A 24,341-nucleotide genomic window follows, 5' to 3' on the forward strand; every position below is an offset into this window, starting at 1 on the left:
GCAGGTGTCTTTTTGTTTGTGCTGTAAAATGTAAAATAAAACTTTCAAATGAAATCCAAATCATCATAGAAGTAAAGCAGTATGCACATTACAGTGTTTATGGTAAATGGGGCGAAATAGCCAAGTAATGGGACATTGGAATGGCTGCAGGGGGGGGCTCCATTCGACCATGATTTTGTGAGGGGGAAGGGCGGCAAACTCAAAGACAGCCCTCGCTGAACTATACCTTTCAAGTGTCCAGAGATTTGCAGAATGAATATATTTTTACTTCTTAGTTTTGGTTTGATCCTCATAAAATTTGTGATTTTCTGGCAAATCATTTAGGAATTAAGTCACTAAATAATAACAGACATTGAGTTTCAGACTTCACAACCTTTAGAAAAATGTAAGACCTGTTATTCTATCAACTAAGTTTATACAAGAGCAATATTTAGTACTGTTTGTGTATTCTCCCAATATATTTGGCCTTGGCCTGATTTCCTGCGTTATCAGGTTGAAGGGTACGTGCAAATAAATTGCTTTATAGAATTAGGCATATCCAGACCTCTCAACTGTCCCCAATTTTGGCTCAAAATGTTGCTCTTCCTCTAATAATCCCTCCACAAAATGGCAATTTTGGAAGAAAACACGGAGAGTTTACAATTAATAAATAACTATAATAATCAGTTATAGATTACTTTTATTTCAGAAATGCATGTAGATTCATTTATTTTGTCAGCTGCTCAAGTTAACAGTACTAATATTAAAAAAAGTTTCCTTTCTTTGACAGATTCCCAGCTGTATTGTGTGGCTACTTTATATTTTTGCATCACATGTTTGGTCCATGTTTCATAAAATTGTGGTTTTGCAAATTAGAGGCAAATCATTAAAGATTGAAGTTAGAAAATAATGACAGACATTTGAGTTTCAGATTTTATACCCTTCAGAAAATTAATACTAATGCAAGACCTACTATTCTATTAGAAAGTTTATAAGAGCAATATTTAAATATTGTCCTTATTTTTGGGCCTTTGTCTCACTTCTATGTATGGCTTTGTCCAGATTTCTTGCTCTGAGGTTGAGAGGTATGACAAATTTGTCAGGGCCATCACAGTCAGCCAGAGACATTTCAAATTGTGACATACTTGTTGCACCCCACTCCCCCCATGTAGTGACTCTGGGTGTGTCCAAGCAAGGCAAGGAGCAGTTATGCAGTGTAAGTGTGCAGAGTATCCCGCCATTCAAGGTAGACAAGTACTACAGTGGCTTTTCATCTTTCCTTGCTTGATTTTGCAGAATGTTCAGGCTTTCTGTCATATTTTTATACTTTTGATTTATGCTTCTTATTATTCAGAAAATGCATGTTGTCGCAGTGCCCTGTTTCTCTGTGTTTAAGTAGCAATGCTTTAATGACCATCAGATAAGCTTGTGTGAGATTGTAAGATGCAAGTAAGATTTAATAAGCATACTGTTAAAGAACTGCCAACATTGAAAGCCTTTTTGTTGTTGCCATGCAGAGAATACTTTATACTCTAACATAACGTATAAGCCTTGGGTATTGAAATGCAAATGACAGTATTTGTAATAAAGGACAGGATTACATATTTTAAGAAGCTCATTACCTTTGTTGAAGACTTGCAGTCATCTTTGCAGGCTTTACCCGTAAACTAAACAGAATGCCAATCTATCATGTGTGGTCCATAACCTGTGCAGTAATCCTTTAAGCAATTTATCTTGAGCTTGTTTCTTGTTTGCTGTTCATTTTTTACTTTGATCATATTTTCCCCATGAAACAAGTAGATAGTTGTCAGGCAGCAGGTCTTTTTTGGATAAGAAGCATTTTTACAAGTGGGGGTATCACAGAGATTGCTACTTTCAGCATGTTACTTGGTACTTTTATAAAGCTGAATATAAATTATAATTAGAACTGCAGTGCAAGGATAAGTGATTTGAGTTGAGTGCTGCTTGTTTTTCTTATACTTGACTTTGACTGGCATTTTAGTAATGTATTTAAAAAGTAATTTATTTTTTTATGCCTTGCAACCTTTTTGTTTCCATATAGATAGGTTCATAGGTTCGTACTAGGCTATCTGCCCTAAGGCATTTATAAGCCTAGCCAGAGTGTGTGGCTTACACCACCCCTTAGGATGAGAATACTACGCCCTTTTAGGGTTTAGTTTACTATGCCTCTGTCTAGTAGTGACACAGAGATGACCCCCGGGGTAAACCTACAATCTCCCATCCACTCGTATAGGTTCATAGGTTCGTACTAGGCTATCTGTTAAGTAAGCTGTCATGCAGCCAATGCATTTAAATATTTTTTTTCTTCTACACTTCGTTTTGTCTTGACTGGACTCTCATAATGATGGCTTGGCACCCAGGGCAGTGTATTTAATTAAAGTTCCAGTTTTTGTGGTTTTGAGTAATTGGCCACGCCCCTTCTCACTGGCCCCACCCATTCAGCTGTCACCTGCAGCCCCCCTTTGATTTGAAGTCACCAGCCACCACTGGATAGCACAATGTAAGAAAATACCGCTCTTGCTGGTAGATCTTGATGCAGAGAAAGCATTCGATAGAATAAGATGGGATTTGTGAGTAAAGCAATGGAAGCATTTGTATTACCTGATAAAATTATAAAGTGGATTAAGAGGATATATGAAGGATCGGAGGTGAAAATTAAAGTGGGTGGGGTCCTCTCATAATCTCTGCTTGAGCAAAGGAACCAGACAGAGGTGTCCTCTCTCCCCTTTATTAGCATTATATTTAGAACCTTTTGCAAAGAAAATAAGGGACTCAGAAATTCAAGGATATAATTGGGTATGGTAGTCAAGAAAAGCTGACTCTATTTGCAGATGACATTGTTTTATACCTGAAAAAAACACAAGGGATATTACAGTGCTGTGGAACATACCTTGACAGTTTCAGATCTTTTCAGGATACAGAATTAATGAAGCTAAAACAAAGGCAGTAGCAGTAAATTAGGTACCCACATATGAATTGGTTCAGCAGTATCCATGCTTATGGGGTCATGATAAAATGAAGTATTTAAGAGTATGAATTAAAAATGATTCCGTGTGGGAGCTAAGAATAGGTGGAAAGAGATTAAACAAAAGATAATATGAAAACTTAGAAAATGGAAGCTTTGTTATTTGGTTAATGATAGTAAAATACAAGCGGCTAAAATATTTTTAGTCCCTTAATTCTTATACACTGGTCAAGTATATTTTTATCAACCAGAGGAGAAGTTGTGGATAGCAATTAATAAAAAGCTGAAGGATTTTATCTGGGAGGAGAAAATGGCAAGAGTCAAGTGGGATAAGCTTAGTCTTCTAATAGAACAGGGAGGATTGTGATGACCTGAGTTGAAGGGGCATTTCAGAGCAACATAGTATAGCACAAGCAGAAAACTATAATTAGAAGTGGAAAGAGATGATGATGAAACAGGGGGAGGCACATGTAACAGGGAGAGACTGGGATTTTGGATGCAGACCTTTAAGGAGAACAGTAATGATACAGAATATTAAATAAAGTAGCAGAAGGTTTTCTAAGAACTAAGCCAACATGGGAATGGAGAAGCTGATAGGGATGACTGCAATTAGGGATACAGACAATAGGCAAGAGGGGTCATGAATTTATTGGAGAAAACTGGCAAAGGAACCAAGGTATTGGGAGCAAATAACTAGAGAGGGAAATGTAATAGAATGGGAAGACACCTAGAACTTATTTGGACTGCAAGATAAATATTGCCTTGCATATCAAGGATTGTTATCAGAGTATAGGCAGAGAAAGAAATAGAGGAGTCCTAAACAAAAACCAGCACTGGTAGAATTTTTAGTAGAATCTAGAACAGAAGTTGACGTTAAAGGAACACTTAGTAGAACATGTAGAATATTGCACGATAACTATAAGAATCAATCAGAGGAGGTTAGGAAGGACTGGAAGAGAGATTTGATAAACAGTTCACAAAGAAATGTCTCCCAAATATGCAACAAAATCTAGAAGATTTAGGATCTTTGCCTGGAAGTGTTTACATAGGTAACTGTAATGCCCCAAGCAAACTCCAAAGAATATTTCCTCAGGTAAACACTGGCATACCTCTCGACCTCTTACAGCAAGAAATCTGGACAAAGCCATAAATAAAAGTGGGGCAATTTTTAAATATTGCTCTTACAGACTTAGAAAGTTGATAGAATAACAGGTTTTACTTTAGCATGAATTTTCTGAATGGTATGAAGTCTGAAACTCGAATGTCTCATTATTTTTTAACTTTGATCTTTAATGATTTGCCACGGATTTGCCAGAAAATCACACTTTTATGAAAAACAGACCAAAAATATGAGAGAAAAATCTGGACATTCTGTGAATATCTGTACAGTTGAGAGAGATGTGTTTGAGGTGTGACTGGGGAGGAAAGCGGTAACTGGAACATATTTTCTGGGAGTGTAATGAGTTGGCAGACTGTTTTGTTGGAGATGCCAGGTGAGCAAATTGGAGTAACTAGGGAAATAATTTTTTGAGCTATGATACAGAATTGGAATTGTCTAGACATAGTAAGGCCTTGCTGAGTTTAACTATGATGGCTGATAAAAAAGCAATTACTAGAAAATGGAAATTAAAGTCTAAACCAACTTTACTAGAAGTAGCGAAGATAGTAACAGAGATAAAACAACTGGAACTGGGATCTTTGGAAAGGGTAGGAGCAAATTACATAGGAAAAATGGATAATGTGGGATCAGTACATGCAGAACAGGAATGAGGTTTAAAAGAAGGCAGGATTTCAATGAGCTATGTAAGGGTGTATTAACAATGACTGGATATATTAAAAGTGATGTGTAATGTTTGCAGCTACAGTTGTGTTGGCACAGTTTGGAATGTATAATGTTTGCAACTGAGATTGTGTTGCTATGGTTTGTTTTCATTTATATAAATGTAACATTGCCTGTGTCATACATGGTAATTTAATAAAGATGTTTCTTATTTAAAAAAAAAACAAAACAAAAAAAGAAATAAGATTTTAAAAATTCCCTGCGGAGCACTTGCCAGAAATATCGGGGGAACAAATGATTATTAATAAGGAAATGCTTCTTCTAATTGGGATATAAAATCTGAATTGCTTAGCATTGTAAGGCCTTGCTGAGTTTAATTCTAGTGGTTGCCAAAAAAGCAGTTACTAGAAAATGGAAATCAGAATCTAAACCAAATGTATATGGAGCATTGAATGTTGTAAAAGGGATCAAAAAATGCAGGTGGGATCTTTAGAAAAGGGAAGGAACAAATTACATAAACATAAATGGAATTTGTGGAAATGATACATCCACAATAATGTATAGGATGATGAGTGAAATTAAGGGAAGGCAGGACATTAATTAATGTAACAGAGAAGTTAATGAAAAAGATGTTTCATTGTTTTCGTTAACTGCATGTCTACCCATGCTATTTTCTTTTAATGTGTGAACTTAATAAAGGTGTTTTATCAAAAAAAAAAAAAAAGAAGAATAGAATTGTGGAAATAGGGCTTGCAGACTTGCTAAAATTATATCAGTGTGGCAGTCCTCAACAGGTCATTTTGTGGTATAAAAAATTTGCAAAATAATATTAAACAGTGAAAATGCAATATTAATGCACAAATCAAGATATGATAAAAATATTGTTTCAGTTTCTGTGTTCATTTCTTTCTAACATTTACCGGCTACATGTAAACACAGATGTGTAAATGTATTTGTTTTCTTCTCTTAACAGCTACACAGAGAAGTGGGGTTCAAAAGCCTGGCCGTGGTTATCAGCAGCAGTCCGGTATCAGGCCTCAGTCTGGGCATAGGTTATCTCTTCTCCGAGAGCCTAGCCAAGAGCAACCCAGTTTGCCCAGACAAGGAGCAAGCCCCCGAGGCAAGGTAGCTCCTCAACAGCTCAACCTTGATTTTATGAATGTACCAGAACAAGGGGTTTCTGGGTAAGTTGGCACACTTAATTACTGGACCTGAAAAATAAGTTATGTTTTATAACTCTTTTTCGTGTAAAATGATATGAGCAGATTTTTTAATGCATGTTAGTGGTTATTAATGTTTGTTGCAAATGAAAATAAGCTGCTCTATCACATTATTCTTTCAATAGCAGACTTATTTTAATGCAGTATTAAAATGTGAATAAAAAAGCAACTTATTCAGTAGCAATATCTCATACTGAGTATTAAGGAAATGGAACTTTAGTATATGATGGAGAAAGTGTAGTAGAATCATTTATCTTTAGAACAGAAAACAGAAAAATATGAGTATGTGTTTTACATACAAGGAACATACATACATTACATTTTACATACAGGGAAACTAGCATGTTCATTGTGTAGGGATCACTGCTGAGGTACAAGTCCTTATCCATAGGAAGTAGATGAAAGTAAATGTCCACCCTTCTAGTTTGACTTCCACAGCTTTTGCAGACATCCCCATCGGACCAACCTCCTCCTCCACCCTAGCTGCCATCTAAAATACAGCTTAAAGTGAGTGTCTGCTGTCACCATTACTCACTTTTTTACGCTATGAGAAGCAAACAGTAATCAGTTCATCTACCCAATCATCTTTTCCAGATGACTTTCAGAGAACAAATACCCAGTTTGATATTTTTTAACTTATCTTGATTGTATTGCTAAGTAATTTTTATTTTGGTTTGAAAAATGTGACCTCTGGAAACTCTAAAATTTCTGATTACCATGACATCCCCCCAAAAGTGATCTAACAGCTGTATGTTCGGAAGCCATTCCACCAAAAAACTTCTGCCCTCTGTGCCTTTTTTGTTTAAGAGGAGCACCAGAGGTTCTGTTGTATACACTTTGCTTCTTTTAGGAAAAAGGTTTTAGTTAGTAAAGATAGAAATGTAAGATACAGAAAAAAAATTGTGGCCTTGTTATTAAGTGAGCTGTATCCATGGAGAGACTTCAACTAATGGCCTACATACTAGAAAACACAGGAAAATGGAATGACCAAAGAAGGTACTTATTAAGGCTGTTATGGACAGATAGTGAGAGGGTTTAATGACTCAGCCAGTCCTGCAGTTATCAGACCTGGTGAAGTTCCACCTTGACTGTCTGTGATCCTGTGTGGTGTTTCTAGTGGGTACACACTTGTCCTCACCCCTTCAGAGGAAGACAGTGAGATCATTCTTACTGTTGGTACTTAGGACTTGGAGGAAATCCCCACAATATGAAGACTGGATGCTGATTCTCAGGCACCTGTAATGGATGCCTGCCCCTCCAAATTTTTGTTTGCACCAACAGAGATAGAAACAAATGTAAATTCTTCTGCTACTAATAGACAAAAGACAGGAGCAGGGCCTGCTTCACAAGTCCAGAGGCCCACAGTCTAAAGAAGTCTCTGCATCCTTTGACAAAACAAGTCTAATACCTAAGCCTAGGTCTGTGGTGCAGACAGATGGACTGTGGCCCAGGCAGGTGGAGTTCAATTAGTGGCTTTGGCAGTGAAGGAACCAGGCAGGCAGAGAGGGTGAAGAGTGAAGGGGGCATGACCTGCTCACCTCTCCTAGAGGTGGAGAAGACTTCATGTCAGTGTGTAGGGGGGGGGGGGCACTGGGCAAGTGCATTTTCACTGCTGGAAACCAGAGGAGTCAACCCTCATGCTTCAGAGATGGTGGGCAGGACTGCTTGAAGGCAGTATCTCTTACATAAGTGAGGAAACATCATTTATGGAGAGTCCATTGCTTGTCCACTCTCCTCTCAGATGAGTGTGCACAGGGAAAGTTATTGCTGCAAAAAACAGAAACAGCTTCAAACCATCTGTGATGAGCTGCCTATTTGATGGCCATTTTAGTGAACCTTATCACTGCTAAAGAGGAAAGGAATGGGTCGATTGATTGAGAGGGGTTAATGATATGCAGACAGCTGGGGTAGAGTGAACAAAGCAAAGCAGGCCCAGTGCCTGATGCTCAGACACTGACCCTCAGAATGAGTCTTCATTTTGCCTTTGACTACAACAGTTTTGAAAAGTATTTTGCAGCCTGACAACTGATAAACTCCAAGATGCTACAAGCCTTTTTTGGGATCACTCCTCCACCAAAAAGTGGAGGGTGTTTACACCATCCAGCCAGTCTGTTTCAGAATGTAAATAGGAAGTATTGCCTTTTTCTTCACAGATTTCTTCACCAATGGGGTATAATAGTATTGATGAGGAAACTATTTATCTGGGTCCCCTGAAGGCTGTTTTCTTTAGCAACACCTTAAATTTCATATGGGAACACTTTAAACAGGATTCCAAAAAGGTGTCAGATTCAAAAAATCCTACTTTGATCTTTTGGGCATGGATGTTCTCAAGTGCTTAATAGTCTTTTGTTTCAAGGTTAAACATTATGTGGTTTAATTCAAAGAGATTGTCTAAAGATAACCTGTTAATCTAAGGAATCAAATTAGTGATTTGCAGTACTTGATTAGACTACAACTTGTTGATGCGACGACATTAATGTAGTCATTTGTACGGTATGGACTCCAGCACATGCCTTACACAGACCGACTAAAGTCCCTGTCACTATACTCCTTATCATATAGACTTCTTAGGGGAGACTTATGCCTGGATTACAGAGAAACCTCGGACCCAAACCTAATGAATTTACTACACATCCATAAATCAAAGAGGACTTAGAGCTACCCATTCCAGGGACCTAAATATGGCCTGCAACTTGAATAGGACATGCTGGAGGGACAGATTTGTCTCCTAGTGACTGTCACTTCTTTGAAATAGGCTACCAATTCTTGCTGTAGCAGAGCACCTCTATGACACTGTTCAAAAGGAACCTGGACAGGTGGATGGGGCACCATAAATTCTTACCAGGGATAGTGCCCACAACCCTCTTGGACATGGACAGTCATTACTAAATACAATCATGGGTATTGACTAGAGTTTCTGTGATATTACATTGGGATGAAATGGCTAGGCTTGAAATGATCTCTGGGTTCATAGCCTAGTAAACTCCTATGATCCTATGAAATAACTGGGTGATGCAGTTCATTTACTTGAGACATTCAGATGACCAGCAGAGAGTGTTGTTTACATTTGAAGACATGAGAGGATTTTACATGCTGTGCAGTTCTTGAGTGGCTGCCAGGCAATTTCTTGCACCTCTTTCAAGAAAACAAACAGATCTTTGAAATACAGCTGTAAATTAATCTCCGTGGGGGAGTGTTCAGAAGTTATCTATCCAAGCAATGTTTTGTATAAAACAAATAAAAATAGATTAATTTAAGCAGGGGAAAGCTTATGAGGGAAAAAAGAAGCATGTTAAAGGGAAGTGAGGAGTGGTGGTAGGGGCAGAGAAAAGCAGCATGTTCGGGGGAAGAAAGGCATGCTTTTCTTCCCCTCCCCCACAGGAATTTAGTGGCCCATGTTCATTATGCTCACAACTCCTTTCCCCCACATCCCAGCTCTTGAGGAGCAGGCTCTCTATTTTCAAATTAAACTTTTTCAGTCTGACCTTTGCCAAATAGATGGGGGAGATTATTTCAGAGGGATTTAAACTGGTGTTCAGGATGGTCTGCTCTTTACGAGAATGCCTCCAATCTGTCAGCACCAGACCCACCTGATGTTCTTAGTGTTTCACTGTTGCAGTCATTACATTTGGGTTATCTGCTTGCAGGTAGCCCTCAGTCGGCCTGATTAACAAAGTCTTGGGTCCTGCGTCGGTTGCTGTCCCTTCTTCCATGACGTCAGGTTGTCAGGGGTATAAAACATGCAGCCGATGCCATTATATCAGTCTTTCTTGCCGTGCGGTGCCCGAAGCAGAAGTAGTTCGCAAGTGCCGGTCAGCCAACTCCTGAAATTTTCGTTTTCGAGTTTCAGAACCAAAGACTTCAACTAAAGCTAAGTACTCCGTTGGGGAAACTTTTTCTTGCTCCTTAACGATGTCAGTAAAAGTTAATAATTGCATTACTTGTGGAAAGCAAATACCTCATAAAGATTTTCATTCGTACTGTATTCCTTGCCTAGGCCTTGACCATGACGTACCTTGCTGTCATTGTGTGCTTTATTTAATCAACACACTACCTGTAGTCAGTATATTTTTGCCTCTAAATATTTCGGTTCTCGGTTTAATTACCCTGAAATGTCGTCGGTTAGCCATCCCACTACCAGGATTCAGAAAAACACAAAGATAAAGACAGAGACAGGCTGCCAAGGTCCAAAACTGCTGATGACACTTCTCCTAAGCCAGTCGCCAGTTCGCCGGTACTCAGTGAGGTGCTTTCGCAGCCCCTGAACTCACTACTTCTGATTTGCAGGCCTCTACTGAGACCCATTCGGAGTCCGGTATGCCGTGAGATGCTTCAACTATGGAAACCGCGGATGTCTCTACCTTGGATGGGTCCGGAGCCGATGTGCAGGAACCAGCTTCAGAGGGTGTATTCAGGCCTACGGACTTGCATATTCAACCGATGCCTCCTTCTTCACTTAGGCCTAAATCTCGAACCAGGCCACATGTTCAGGCCTCTATGCCTAAAAAACAAATGATAAGAATGGCTAAAGATCTAATAACTCTAATCCGGGGTAGCCAACCCCCCCCCCCCTTCTAAGAGGTCTAGGACTGAAGTTGTTTATGAATCTTTTGACCAGGATTCTGTTTTTTCTGATTCTTCTGATGATCTGGATTTGCTCTTATCTACTTATGAGGATTCTGATGCAGAGGACTCCATTCCTTCTGCTTCCCCTCGAGAGGATTTTTCTTTTGGGGAAACCTTACATACTTTAAGGAAGCATTTCCACTAGGAAAGCCAGGATTTTTCTGATTCAGAAAAGAGGCTTAGGGATTTCTTACTCCTACCTCAGCATAGGCCTTTAGCTATTCCTCCTGTACTAGACATTGTTGATGCTTTTTCGAAATCTAGTTTGGCTCCTGATTCTTTGCCTCTTGCTCCCAGAAAACCTGACCGATACTACAGGGTCCCTGAGTCACACAAGTTCCTTTTTAAAAATCCCATTGTGGTTCCAGAGACTATTTTACAGGGGCCTAAGGGCATTAAGGCTTCTACTGCTAAAAATTCTACCCCTTCTGATAGAGACTCCAGGGCGCTGGATAGATGGGGTAAGAAGGTTTATACTTCTGCAACCTTGGCCATTAGGGTTTTAAACTGCCAGTTTCATATGTTAAAGTATCAGCAACATGTTATTGGATTGCTTAAACAGAAAATTATGTTTATTCCAGACTGTGTGGAAAATAAAGAATTACAGGATTTAATGCATTCTGCTGAACAAGTTGGAAAACATACTTTGCAGTGTGGTTTTGATTCTTTGGAGGCCTCTTGCAGGGCTGCTGTTACTGGGTCTGTGTTCAGAAGGCATGCTTGGCTTAAGGAGCAATCTTTGCCTGATCATGTTAATGCTAAATTGTTGGATGCTCCCTTAAATCAGGACCACCTGTTTGGCAACAAGGCTGAGGAAGTTCTTAAAAAGATGGAAGATAAAGCTAAATCTATGCAAGCTGTTAAATATTTCTTACAAGTTCAGCCTCCTAGATTTAGTAGGCACTGGCCTTCTAAGAATTGGTCCTTTCCAGCCCCTTCCAGGTCTTCTCAAGCCAAACCCAGACACAGCAAAAACCCCAGGTTTCATTCCCAGGGGACACACAGGACTAAGCAGTGGGGGGCCCCCACTTCCAAATCTGGGAGTAATAAGACTCCCCCCTATGGTAAACTGTCTGAATGACTTCCTTTTAAAATTTCCAAGCACTTATCGACTGACTGTCCCTTTGAGGGGAAAGATTGCTCTTCATGCAAAGAACTGGGAACTCATTACCCAAGACAAATGGGTTTTAAATATAGTGTCCCAGGGATACAGATTTCACTTCCACACGTTGCCAATGCCAAGCGGGTGGCCAGACCTATGCCCAAATCAGTGGGCAGAGGCCCAAAAACAAGTACTTTCTCTCTTAAGCATGGGGGCTATTCAACTGGTACCAGAAGAAGAAAAGAGACAAGGTTTCTACCCGAGACTTTTCCTGGTACCCAGAAAAGACCATTCATGGCATCCTATCCTGGACCTGTCTAGTCTAAACTCCTTTTTGGAGATTCCAAACTTCAAGATGCTGACTCTTCACCAACTACTTCCTATGCTAGGCAAAGATGCCTGGTTGGCAACACTAGATTTAAAAGAAGCAAACCTGCACATCCCAATCAGGGAATCTTGCAGAAGATACCTATGCTTCAAAGCAGGCTACATGCACTGTCAGTTCCCTACACTCGCCCTTTGGCTTATCTACTGTGCCCAGGGTTTTCACTAAGTGCCTAGCTCCAGTTATTGCATTTTGCAGGCAAAGAAATATTCAAATATACCCATACCTGGACGATTGTCTAATTCAGGTGGAAAGCCAGGACATAGATCATCTGGCCTTTGTGCAAAGGGTTCTATCTTGTGTGGGGTACACCATAAATGAAAAGAAATCACACCTGGTACCCTGCCAACAAATTATATTCCTGGGAGCAAGCTTGAGTACAACTTCCCAGATGGCTTACCTCACGCCAGAGAAACAAATTCATTTAACAACCTTCTTCAAACAAGTGGCCACAAAAACCCTGCTATCTGCAAGACAAATACTGCAAACCTTGGGGTTCATGGCCTCCTGCATTCATCTAATTCCATATGCAAGACTGCATATGAGGAAACTACAGTGGTATCTAAAAAGCCTATGGTGTCAACATTCTCAGGATCTAGAAGCAATGATTCCTGTCATACCTTGCCTATGCCTAGAGTTCCTTTGGTGGGCAGAGGCCTGCCACCAAAACAAGGGACTACCTTTCACACCACCCCCTGCTGCCCAAACCCTAACAACAGATGCATCAGACTATGCATGGGAGGCTCACCTGGCAGGGAAGTGCATTCAGGGAAAATGGAACCCAAATCAAATGCACCTGCATATCAATCAAAAAGAAATGTTAGCTGTACAGAATGCTCTGACAGCCTTCAAGGACCACATTCTTCCAGGACAACTAATGGTAAAGACGGACAACACCACTGTTATGTGGTACATAAACAAGCAGGGGGGGTACACATTCTTAACCCCTCTGCATACTAGCCATGGCATTGTGGAACACAGCCTTGAGCTCCCAAGTGCACCTACAAGCTCAATTCCTGCCAGGAAAATTAAATACACTGGCAGACAGACAAAGCAGAAACCTCATGGACCCACATGAGTGGAAACTAGAGCCAAGGATTTTCAACATGTTGCCAAGCAAATAGGGGAGCCCAGATATAGACCTGTTTGCTTCTCCCCAGAACTACCAATTGGACAAATTTTGCACAAGGACTCCCCACAAAAAAGCCTGGAAAGTGGATGCTCTGTCCTTCAGCTGGAAAAACCTATCAGTCTATGCCTTCACCCCTCTGCCTCTGCTCTCCAAAGTGCTACTAAAAGTCAAACAGGACAAACCAATGATGATTTTATTGCTCCAGACTGGCCACGCCAACACTGGTACCCTCTCCTGGGCAGTGTGTCACGGTTACCCCCATGGCACCTGCCTCAGACTACTTCACTGTTGTCCCAGCAGGAGAACCAGATTCTGCACCCTCAGCTTCTAACACTGAACCTTGCAGCCTGGCTAATTACATAATCTCTCCTTTACCATCTCTCAGTAAACCTGTGATGGATATCATTTTAGAGGCAAGGAGGCCTAGTACTAGAAAATCTTACGTTGAAAAATGGAAAGGATTCTGTGCTTGGAACCAGTCTCAAGGGATGAACACAGCAGCGCCCAGTTTACCTCAGATTTTACAATACTTAACTGAAATGCTTCACAAAGGCTTGTCTTTTTCCTCCATTAAAATCCACGCCTCAGCCATTTCAGCTCATTATAATGCAGAACCTCCCCTCTTCTCTCGTCCACTGCTCAAGCAGTTCCTCAGGGGGGCCAAAAATTTGAGTCACCCTGGAGAGCTCCAACCCCAGCCTGGGACCTTAACTTTGTTTTGGAGCAACTCACACTACCTCCTTTCGAGTCAGCTGCTACTGCAGACTTAAAATTTATTTCTTGGAAAACAGCTTTTCTTTTAGCAATCACTTCAGCTAGAAGGATATCTGAATTACAGGCCCTTATGGCAGTGGAGCCTTTCATCATCTTTCATGCAGACAGGGTGTCCCTCAGAACCAATCCATCCTTCATGCCCAAGGTGGTATCCAGTGTGGCTCATAATCAGTCCATTCATTTGCCAACCTTCTTTCCCAATCCACAGAACAAAGGGGAATGGATACTGCATTCCTTTAGATGTGCACAGACAACTTAGATTCTACTTGGACAGGACTAAACCTCAAAGGAAATCTGAACAACTGCTGGTAGCATTTGCTGCAGGGGTAGAGGGGAAGGCTATTTCAAAGCAAACCATTTCTAAATGGATAGGCCATTGCATTCATTTCTGCTATAAGCACCATGGAAAACCTATCCCCAAGGGATCAGGCATCACTCCACCAGGGCTGCATATACCTCCACAGCCTTTCTCAGAGGCGTCCCTACCAGGGACATCCTAGAAGCTGCTACCTGGAGTTCTGTACATACTTTCACCAAGCATTATCATTTGCCAATTTTCTCTAAGTTCAGAGCTGGCTTTGCCACTGCAGTCTTGCAGGGCCTTATAGCTGGTTCCTAATGCTATCTAAATTCATACTCCCAACCATAGCTTTGGGAATCTACCCAAATGTAATGACTGCAACAGTGAAACACGAAGAACATAGTACAGTTGTGTACACTTACCATAAATCTAGATGTTCGAGTGTATTCACTGTTGCAGTCCTGTTTACCCTCCCTTCAGCCCCCTAACTTCTTTTGGCTATACCTCTACTTTCCTTTACTATGCTTAAAAGCCTTTTTGGGTGTATTTGTTTTTTTGTTGGAGGTATATCATTATAATTTTATATTTAATTGTTTCCCATTGGGGGGGGCTCCTGACATCTGGGGCAAGAAAAACTGATGTAATGGTGTCTGCTGCATGTTTTATACCCCTGACGACCTGATGTCATGGAAGAAGGGACAGCAACCAATGCAGGACCCAAGACTTTATTAATCAGGCCGACTGAGGGCTACCTGCAAGCAGATAACCCAAATGTAATGACTGCAACAGTGAATACACTCGAACATCTACATTTATGGTAAGTGTGCACAACTGTACTTTACTGGTAGTCCTGTAGCAGCTAATAATCTGTGGAGTGGTAGAAAAACTTCCTCAGCAACAGCAAGGGGAGGGTTTCCTAGTCCCAAAAAAAAAAGAAAACGTGTAGACTGTGCCGAGGCTAAACAAATTATTGAGGGTGGCCAAGTTCAAAATGCTCATCTGCCAATCCCTGCTGCCTCTGCTGATTCCAGGGACTTTTTTAGTTACTTTGTACCTGAAAGGACCCCTGTCAGCATATCACCATCCACAATGACTGCAGGTGTTATGTAAGACTGAAGGTATGCAAAAGGCACTTCTGTTTTACATTTATTCCATTTGGACTCTCCACATCTGCTAAGATGTTCACCAAATGCTTGACCCTGGCATTTCCATTTTGAAAATGCAGGAAATTCATATTTACCCATACTCAAATGACTACCTCATCCAATCCTTATTAGCGGAATGGAGTAGTCAAATCTGTTATTCATCATACATTGCCTAGCCAACCTGGATTCTAATTAAGTCTCTCAAAATTGAACCTGGTCCCAGGTAAATCAAAGGTATTTCATGGGGCTCACTTAGATAAAGATAAGGAATACCTTTACCTTCTCAAAGAATGGTGCTCCAGTTGAAATCTTTCTTTGCAAATCTGAAGCAGAAATCATAGATGTCTGTCATAGGGGCCTTTAGGACCCTACAGCAGCAGTCCTAATAATTTCTGTGGTCTCACTAGCCAGCCTCCACGTGAGAAAGATCTGGCAACAGCATAGTCAGCCTTGCATCAGATGAGTCCTGTAATTTCATCCATCAGGAAAGAGTTTGTCTTATGGGCGCAGTACATGGAGCTCAGTCTGGGTAGTTCTGTAGTCATCCCACAAGTGTCATAACTTGTGCACTGTACATTTGAAACAGCTATAAGTGTGAAGATTGGATGAAGATAGGTGAAGGCTGCCAGCCTAGCCAGATAGAATTTGGGAGATAATTCTGACATCTGTAAATATTAATGTAAACCACAGGCTTGTGTCTTAAATGGTAAAAGTAGTGTTACATGTGGAAATGGAAAAATGTAACAACAGTGCACTCTACTGACCAAGTAAAGCATGTTATGACCCTTTGATGATAAAACTTAGAGCCAGTAAGTCTAGAGTGAGGCATCCTGCCTATTGTTTTAAGGCCAGAGTTAATGGCCGGAATTTGCATGCATAAATGTCCTTTATTGCTGTGGTTTGTGCCCAGAGGTGAAGAATGTAAATGTAGTTTCTGTTAGCCTGGGAACCCAGGGAACTGTGAAGAATTATGTAATGTGAATCAGGAATGTGATTTTAAAAACAGAGAGAATCAGAGCATTAAGCATTTTTTGTCTTGACCATCCAACTCATCAGCACTGTCTTGCTCTATATGTAAGTTTGTCTTAGACTTGTATTTTCTCTTAGAAATAGCTAGAAACTAGAAAGATTAGCCTGTTTTCTCTGTGATGTCAGAACTGTACTACTGAATTATTTTAAGTATTTCTCTGTGATCTCTGATCTCTTGACTAGAACTGTGTAGTAAAAAGTATTGTCTTGTGTTTTGACTATTTGTTATTAAATATTTTTAAAACCCTTTCAACCGTGTATGTTTTTGTAGAGATAATTTAAGCTCTTTAGAGTACTTGCATGCCTTTGGTAAAATTGTACAAAGCCACTCTAATAGCCCTAGGCTAATCTACCAATTGGAAAATAATATTGCATAGTAATAATTGGACACCCTTTTAAGGGCCTTTGAGTAGCTAATAAATATTAGTGGGTGGTGGCAGCTGGTACTACTGTATAGTCTGGGGAAAAAGGGGCACAGCTGGAGAGCCTGTGCCATCCTTCCCCAAGAGTGTCTGTGTGGTTGTATAAACTCTTCTCAAAGTGTTTTTGTGTGTGTGTGTGTCAGCAACCTGGGCAGGGACATGAAGCACTGGTTGGACAGAGAAGGTGCTAGAGGTTTTATCTTGCCCACTAGGCTGAGATCTGGACCCTATAGCTGTGCCAGTGGGAAGTCTTATTGGGGACCTGGAGAGCAGTGGAGTGACCAGCCCCAGACTGACTGTGATCTGTGTGTGCTCTTAAGGGAAATTGCACTTTACTGTGTGTATTTGTTATCCTTTCCTCCTATATGAGATGCCCCTCACTGGTGTTAGTGGTGAGGATTGAGGCTTCTTGATTGCTGTGCCAGGGCACGGGCATCATAATAAGATCTAAGGAACCTGGAGCAAAACTATACTATGCAAGCCAGTCAGTGTCATGGAGATGATAGGCATTTTTATTTAGCCATAAAAGCTTTTAAATCAGCTCTGGTGCTGACACCCTGACAGTAGTGACAGACATCATCACAGTTATGTGATATAAACAGAGAGTTGGTTATTGTTACCGGTTATGCAGGCTGGCTATGCTGTTATGGGAACTGGCTGAACAACTGGATTTGCATCTTTTTGGGGTGTCTTAAATACCTTCATCCCATGATGTGGTAAAGAAAAATTAAATAAGACCAGTATCAAGAACCACAAGTAAAAGCTAGATCCCAAAATTTTTTCTATCCTTTATGTAGAAATATGCAGTCTTCCAGCAGTGGGTATCAGACAAAAAAACGTGAGCTACTGAATTTTTCCAAGTTCCATTGCAGGAGAGCATAGGCATTGAATGACTTTGACAAGCCATGGCGTGGAAGCCTACTTTGTCTTCCCAACAAGACCACCAAAGGTAATTCAAAAAGTCCAAATAAAAGGGACAGAATCTTGTTAGTGGTCCATCGGTGGCTCAAGACATGGTAGTTTTCTCAATTCATGCAAATGGCAAAAAAAAAGTACTCTTTTCTCCTCCCACAAAATTGTACTCTGTCACTTAAGAAGGAGCTCTGGTGCACACAAACCAAAAGTACCTAAGGCATGCAGCATGCATCCTCTAAAAACTAATTCCAATCAAGGACTAGCTTTTTGAATAGGTAATTATGATCTTACAAGAGGCCAGAAAGCCTAGAACTAGTAAGTATTATTTAGCAAATGGAAATATTTTCTTTGTGGTACTCAGACAAAGAGATTCATCCCAGAGAATGCAAAGACCCTGAGATCTCCCAGTACTTACTGGAGTGTGTCACAAATAGTCTTTCTTATGCATCCACTAAGGTGCATCACTCAGGTGCTGCTTATCTGCCCTTGGACCCTCCATTATCTTTCTATTCCTTAGTCACATAGTTCTTGAATGGAGCTCTGCACTTGAGACCTCACAGGAAACCAGTGCTAACCATTGCTTCCATCTTGGGATATGAACTTTGTGAACCGTAGCCTGTTTTACCAATCTCTTCAATATGGTGAAGTTTCCAATCTGGAAAATGTTGATATCCTTGATTCTCACTTCAGCTGTGAGTATCTCATTTGAAAGCCCCCAAATGTGCAGAGGGCCTTATGCATTATTCTACAATACTGAGTAAACCTTCAAACTATTCCTGTTTCTTTCATACCTAAAGAACTCAACCAGGCCACCTAGCTGTACCCAAACCCTAAGAACAATAGGGAGTGGATATTCCATTTGATGGATTTCCATGAGCGGCGCAGATTTTACATTTGTAGGGTAAGAGGTATCGGTCAAGTAGAATAGCTGGTTTTTTTTTCCATGCAGAAAAGAGCAGTTAAGCCACTATTCTAGCAATATTTTTCTAAGTGTCTGGCTAAATGCATAGCCTTCCATTGTCAATTCAGTAAGAAGTCCCTGTAGGCTACAGGTAATTTTGTATGAACAAAAGAAACCGCAATTTGACAATTTCCCAAGAATACAACAAAGTTGGCTAAAAAGGCTTTATCGAACGGGTCTATATTACATTGTTGAACTTCAAAAAGTTTGAACGATGTAATATCAAACTTAAACGTCCAAAACATTAAAATAGTGAACAGAAAGAACAGTGATTTTTTTCCCCAGGGAAAAAAATCGCTGTTCCCTAACAAAAAAAAAAACCTCTCCAACCTAAAACTTTAAAGTGGGGGTCTTCGTCCCCACACCCCCCTACTTAAATATACCAACTCTGAGATCACACCACAGTGGAGGAAACAGCAGAGCCCGAAAAACGGCCCACCAATTTTTTTTCCCTGGGAAACAAATTTATGTGCCGTGGCTTCACTATTTTCAAGTTTCGGACGTTTAAGTTCGATATTACATCGTTCTAACTTTTTGAAGTTCAACGATGTAATATAGACCCTTATTGAACCAATGCCTTGAGTTTAATAACTCTTTAAAGGTTAAAACTGAGTAAATCTGTTAGGGTATTTATAACAGGACCAATAAATATTAATACATTAATTATAGTATAAAGTACTTTTCAGGGCAATTCCATATTCGACCCACATGATCTCCATTTTATCCAGACAAGATAAAACCCATCTTTTAGTATAACTAGGTTTTAAATGAGCCCTCCCCATAACAAAATATTCTAGTTGTTTTTCCTATAAAAAAATAAAATAATTTGTAAGGGCACACTGTAGCATAGATGGCCATCATGGACAGACAAGTAAAATGACCCCGTATATGGAAAGTACCTTTAGGAATAGTCCAGAAGTTGTTCCTAGCAACCAGTCCACACACTTTAAAATTCCCACATGGTTTAGTTCCAAAAGAACAACCCTCCAAAATGAATGTTAGAATAAGTATCTATTACATCAAATGTAAAATGTACCAGTTTTGTTTTTAAACGTTGTTCAACCTTATAAGCAACAGCAGAACTAAAAGTAGAACTTTCATCAAAACATTATTTACCAGCAAAACACCACTATTTTTTTAATCACCTCATAGATCTGGCCAAATACCTCATTGTACATAGTAACAAAGTACAAATTATCCACCCTTGATGCAGAAAATCTCTCAATTGTATTAAAATGTTTTTTTTTTCTTGAACTCTATATGAATCTAAGCCCAAGATCTGAGTCACGTTGTCTGAAGCAGTGATTGACAGTAATGGATGAAAATATATATTGGCTGAAAGAAACAACACCCACTATAGGTTACAAACTGGTGGTACTCCAGTGCAGGATCACAGCCAGTGGTTCTTGTGGGCCTGCAAACTGATAGAGACAGAAAGTGCCATAGTAAAGACACATTGTACAATCACTTTTGGACAATAAAGATCTGATTAATGGTTTGAGCAGCTCCTTCTTGTAGGCCACATGTAAAGCTACTGCCTGGGTAGAAGAGCAGTACATCTCAGTGGGATGTCTGTGAAAGTTCTGGAGGCCAGTGTCTGTCTTTGACTATTTCCCTTGGATAAGAAAGTATGCTGCAGCAGTGATCCCAATGCACAGACATCCGCTATTATGGTGAGTTATTCACACAAATGTGTTATCTCATTAATTTCAGATGACACCTGAAATACTTTTTTCTAAGACCTTCCTTCATGGTAGAACTTTCATCAAAACATTATTTACTAAAAGATGTGTTTTATCTTGTCTGGATAAAATGGAGATCATGCTCTTGAGCATATTTATTCTTCCATTAAAACAGCCATATTGTGATCTTTGGCAGGAGTGAGAGCTGACTAGAAGAGATGTGATCATTTAGCCATTGAGTTGATAGAATTTTTGTGGGTCCAGTCATCAGTGTCTCTGGTGCAGCTTGACATCCACATAACTCCCACAGTACCATGCCACTGACTTGTGCAGAGGTTGAACTATGGCTTGCAGTGAGTGTACGCATTACAGCTCGTCTGCTACATGCTGGAACACTTGTCTCTGCTAAGAGTTAGTCCTGCAGTCGGTCAAGCTGCCTCTGTCCACCTCAAGATGGGTGAGCCATGTATGGTCATTCACTGTCACCCTCCCCCCACTAAATCCTGCAACACTGTATGGTCACTGATTTTTTTCTGTGTTGTATGGGTCATAAAAGGTACTTCATATTTCCATGTCATGGAGCTTATGAAAATTAAGGGTAAGACAAAAATGTGGACCAGCACAATGGTTTAGCAGGGAAAATATTTAATTTCTTCAAAAAGTTAAAGCCATATAAATGGCTCACAGCAAGCAGACCGGTTTCGGCTATACAAAGCCTTCTTCAATGCTAAAGAATCATGACAGAAAATTGTGTAGCTCCCAACATCCTGGTCTTATATAGTAAAAATTTAAAGAAACATTGCAGAAAAAGTATACATTGACAATTCCATTTAGAAAATAAATAATGATAGAAGATCTTCTAGTAGTTACTACATATAGATGTTAAAGTAAAAAAGAACAACAAAATAGTAATTATAAATATAAATGGACCAAAGTACAATATTACAAAAAGAGAATGATTGGCATAATCCACATAATTATACGTTAAGATAAAGAATATATCTTATTATTATTGTTAATGGGATAACTCACCTCTATACTGTAATATTGAGGAGTCATATTGCCAATCAAAATGCATGTAAATTGTGAAAAGCTTAGTAAATTCACACAAACTAAATAATTGTAAACATGTTATTCTATTTCGTTAAGCCCAGGTTTGAACAATGCTCCTAATCTGGTTATCCACATGTTTTCCATATTATTGAGCTTAGTGTGCCAACCTGCTTTAAAATTCCTATGCATTTGAATCTTGTCAATAATCACAAATTTGAAAACAACAGTAGGGTGATTAATAATATGTTTGTGTAGGGCATTAGACACACGTTTATTTCTGATCGCACTAAAATGTTCACTGATTCTTAATTTAACTGGCCTAGATGTCTGACCCACATAAAAAGCAGAACAGGTACAGGTGGCCAAATAAATAACCCAATCTGAGCTACAATTACCAAAGATGGTAATATTATAAACTTTTGATGTGTTTTTAGTAGAGAATTCCTTGTTTTTGAGACGTGTTGACAGGCACTACAATGACCACAAGGGAAACAACCCACCAAAGGATCACCAAATAAGGTGGTTTGGACAGTAGTCTCAGGTGTGTACCTCTTATAATGAGTAAGGCGAGAGTGTATAGTACGTCCCCTGCGATATGAGAAAGCACATTGCTCTGGTAAAATCTCATTAAGAAATTCATGAGATTTTAGTATGTCCCAATGTCTATTGATAATTTCCCTGAATCTGGATGTGTTATTTCCATAGGTTGTTACAAGCCTAATCGGTTGGACAGAATTGGAATTGTCATCTTGCTTCAAATGTTTGTATTGTAATAAGTTTGAACGTGTCACATGGTTGGTATGGTCAATGGTATGAGAGATGTGATGCTTTGTGTAGCCACGGTTAATAAGCCTATTAGACAAATCTTGTCTACAAACTTGATGTTGTTCTTGTGAAGAACATATGCGTTTCATGCGCAAAAACTGAGATTTAGGAATATTACTGATGATGTGGCGTGGATGAGAACTGGTTGCATGAAGCAATGTGTTGTATTGAGGGAATTTTCTATGAACAGAGGTGGCCAATGTATGATCTGAAAGTCTTGAGACAACAACATCCAAAAAGACAATCTCTTGATGCTCTATGTTGACAGTAAATTGTATGTCAAAAGGATTGTTATTCAGATAACCTACAAAATCAGCCACCTGGTCCTTATTAGCACACCACACCATCCAGCAATCATCTAGATATCTTCTCCAGATATCTAAATGGTTGATGTAAAGGTTCTGATGGACATCATATATAAAGGATTGTTCGAAAAATCCCATAAATAAATCTGCATATATGGGGGCAAAAGATGCCCCCCATTGCAGTACCTTTAATTTGCCAATATGGTTTTCCATCAAAATAGAAAATGTTTTTGCGCAGAACATATTCAGTAAGTTTCACCAGAAAATTGTTAAAACCAGTGGAATATAATTCCGATTTCTCCAACCAATATGAAATGGCCAAAATACCAGCATCATGGGGGATACTTGTATATAAGGATGAAACATCTAATGTGCATAACCACCAGTGCACTTCTAACTGAGAATCCTGGATGATATTTAGAAATTCTGTAGTGTCTTGAATCCAAGATCTGACCATGGGTAGTAGTGGCTTCAAATAATAAGTTAGAAAAGCGGATAGTGGTTCAGTTAAAGATCCTCTACCAGAAACAATAGGTCTACCTGGGGGATTATTGGAATCTTTGTGTATTTTTGGAAGAAGGTATAGGTATTGTGGCATAGGTTCATCCACTTTAAGTTGTTTGCCAACCTGTTTAGTAATAATACCCTCCTCAATTGCCAGATCCAGAAAGGAATCAATTTGTACCTTAAAATTGGGTGTGGGATCTACAACCATCTGTATGTAATAGCGAGCATCAGACAGTTGTCTTAAAGCATCCGCCTTGTACTTAGAATGATCCATAACCACAATTCCTCCCCCCTTATCAGCTGGAGTGATGACAATGTCATGATTATGTTGAAGCTCGGAAAGAGAAGATCTCTCAGCTTGAGTAAGATTATTTCTATTGGGTTGATATAATGTTGAAAAATGTAGATCTTTCATGACACATTCTTTGAAGATGGAAACATGTTTGTCCATGGGTGGTGTAAAAGTTGATTTCCCAAATTTGAAACCAGTAGATCTTTGAGTATTGTCATGACCTGAAAAAAATAACTTAAGATTTAACAATCTACAAAAGCCATTGACATCTTGTAACAAATTATATTCAGAAACAGGTGCAGTGGGAACAAAATTGAGGCCTTTATTCAATACTTGGTAGTGTACAGGTAATAATTCAAATGATGAAATGTTAAGAACATTATTTATTGTTTCACAATTTGTTGTAGTAAAGCCTGCAGAGTGGATGTTCCTATATCTATTTCTGTGCTTCCACCCTCTCCTGCGTGTCTTGTGTCTAAAGGGACTGGCTGCTTTCTCTTAGCAGCTGGGGACGCCTGGCGTGAAGGGACATCATAATCTGTAACAGATGAGGTCTCATCCTCTGATGTGCCACTAAGTGTGAATTCTGTCCTTCTCAATATAGATCTTGGCCTTTTCCTGCCTTTATTATTTTTGTTAGTTCTGTCAGTAAACCTAACATTCTTGGATGTAAAAAAAGGTTTACCTTTGTCATAATCAGCTAAATCCCTATTAAATTTGTGTATTTTCCTCTTCATCAATTTTTGATCTAAACTGGCTAAGTCTTTGGCTAAATCAGAAATATGTTCCTGGAAAAAAACTTCAGTTGCAAATACTTGAGCTTCCAAACAAAATGTTTGAATTTCTGCTATTTCAGATTCAATAGTTCTCTCATAATAACTAGATAAGGTGTCAACAAAAAGCATTGAGGCCTGATGTTG

The 24,341-nt window shown here is 39.6% G+C and overlaps 1 protein-coding gene across 1 annotated transcript in view; it reads left to right on the forward strand.

The window, feature by feature from the left end:
* Positions 1-24,341, forward strand: part of LOC122808363 (unconventional myosin-Ie-like) — a gene marked incomplete in the record, with an annotated part of 1,223,059 nt that overhangs the window by 1,091,861 nt on the left and 106,857 nt on the right. The window contains 1 exon segment of the mRNA XM_044079330.1: positions 5,719-5,929. Coding sequence (XP_043935265.1) covers positions 5,719-5,929 — 211 coding nt within the window.

Source organism: Protopterus annectens, chromosome 8.part0, assembly GCF_019279795.1.
Source record: "Protopterus annectens isolate FY-2018-M chromosome 8.part0, PAN1.0, whole genome shotgun sequence".
Lineage (NCBI taxonomy): Eukaryota > Metazoa > Chordata > Ceratodontiformes > Protopteridae > Protopterus > Protopterus annectens.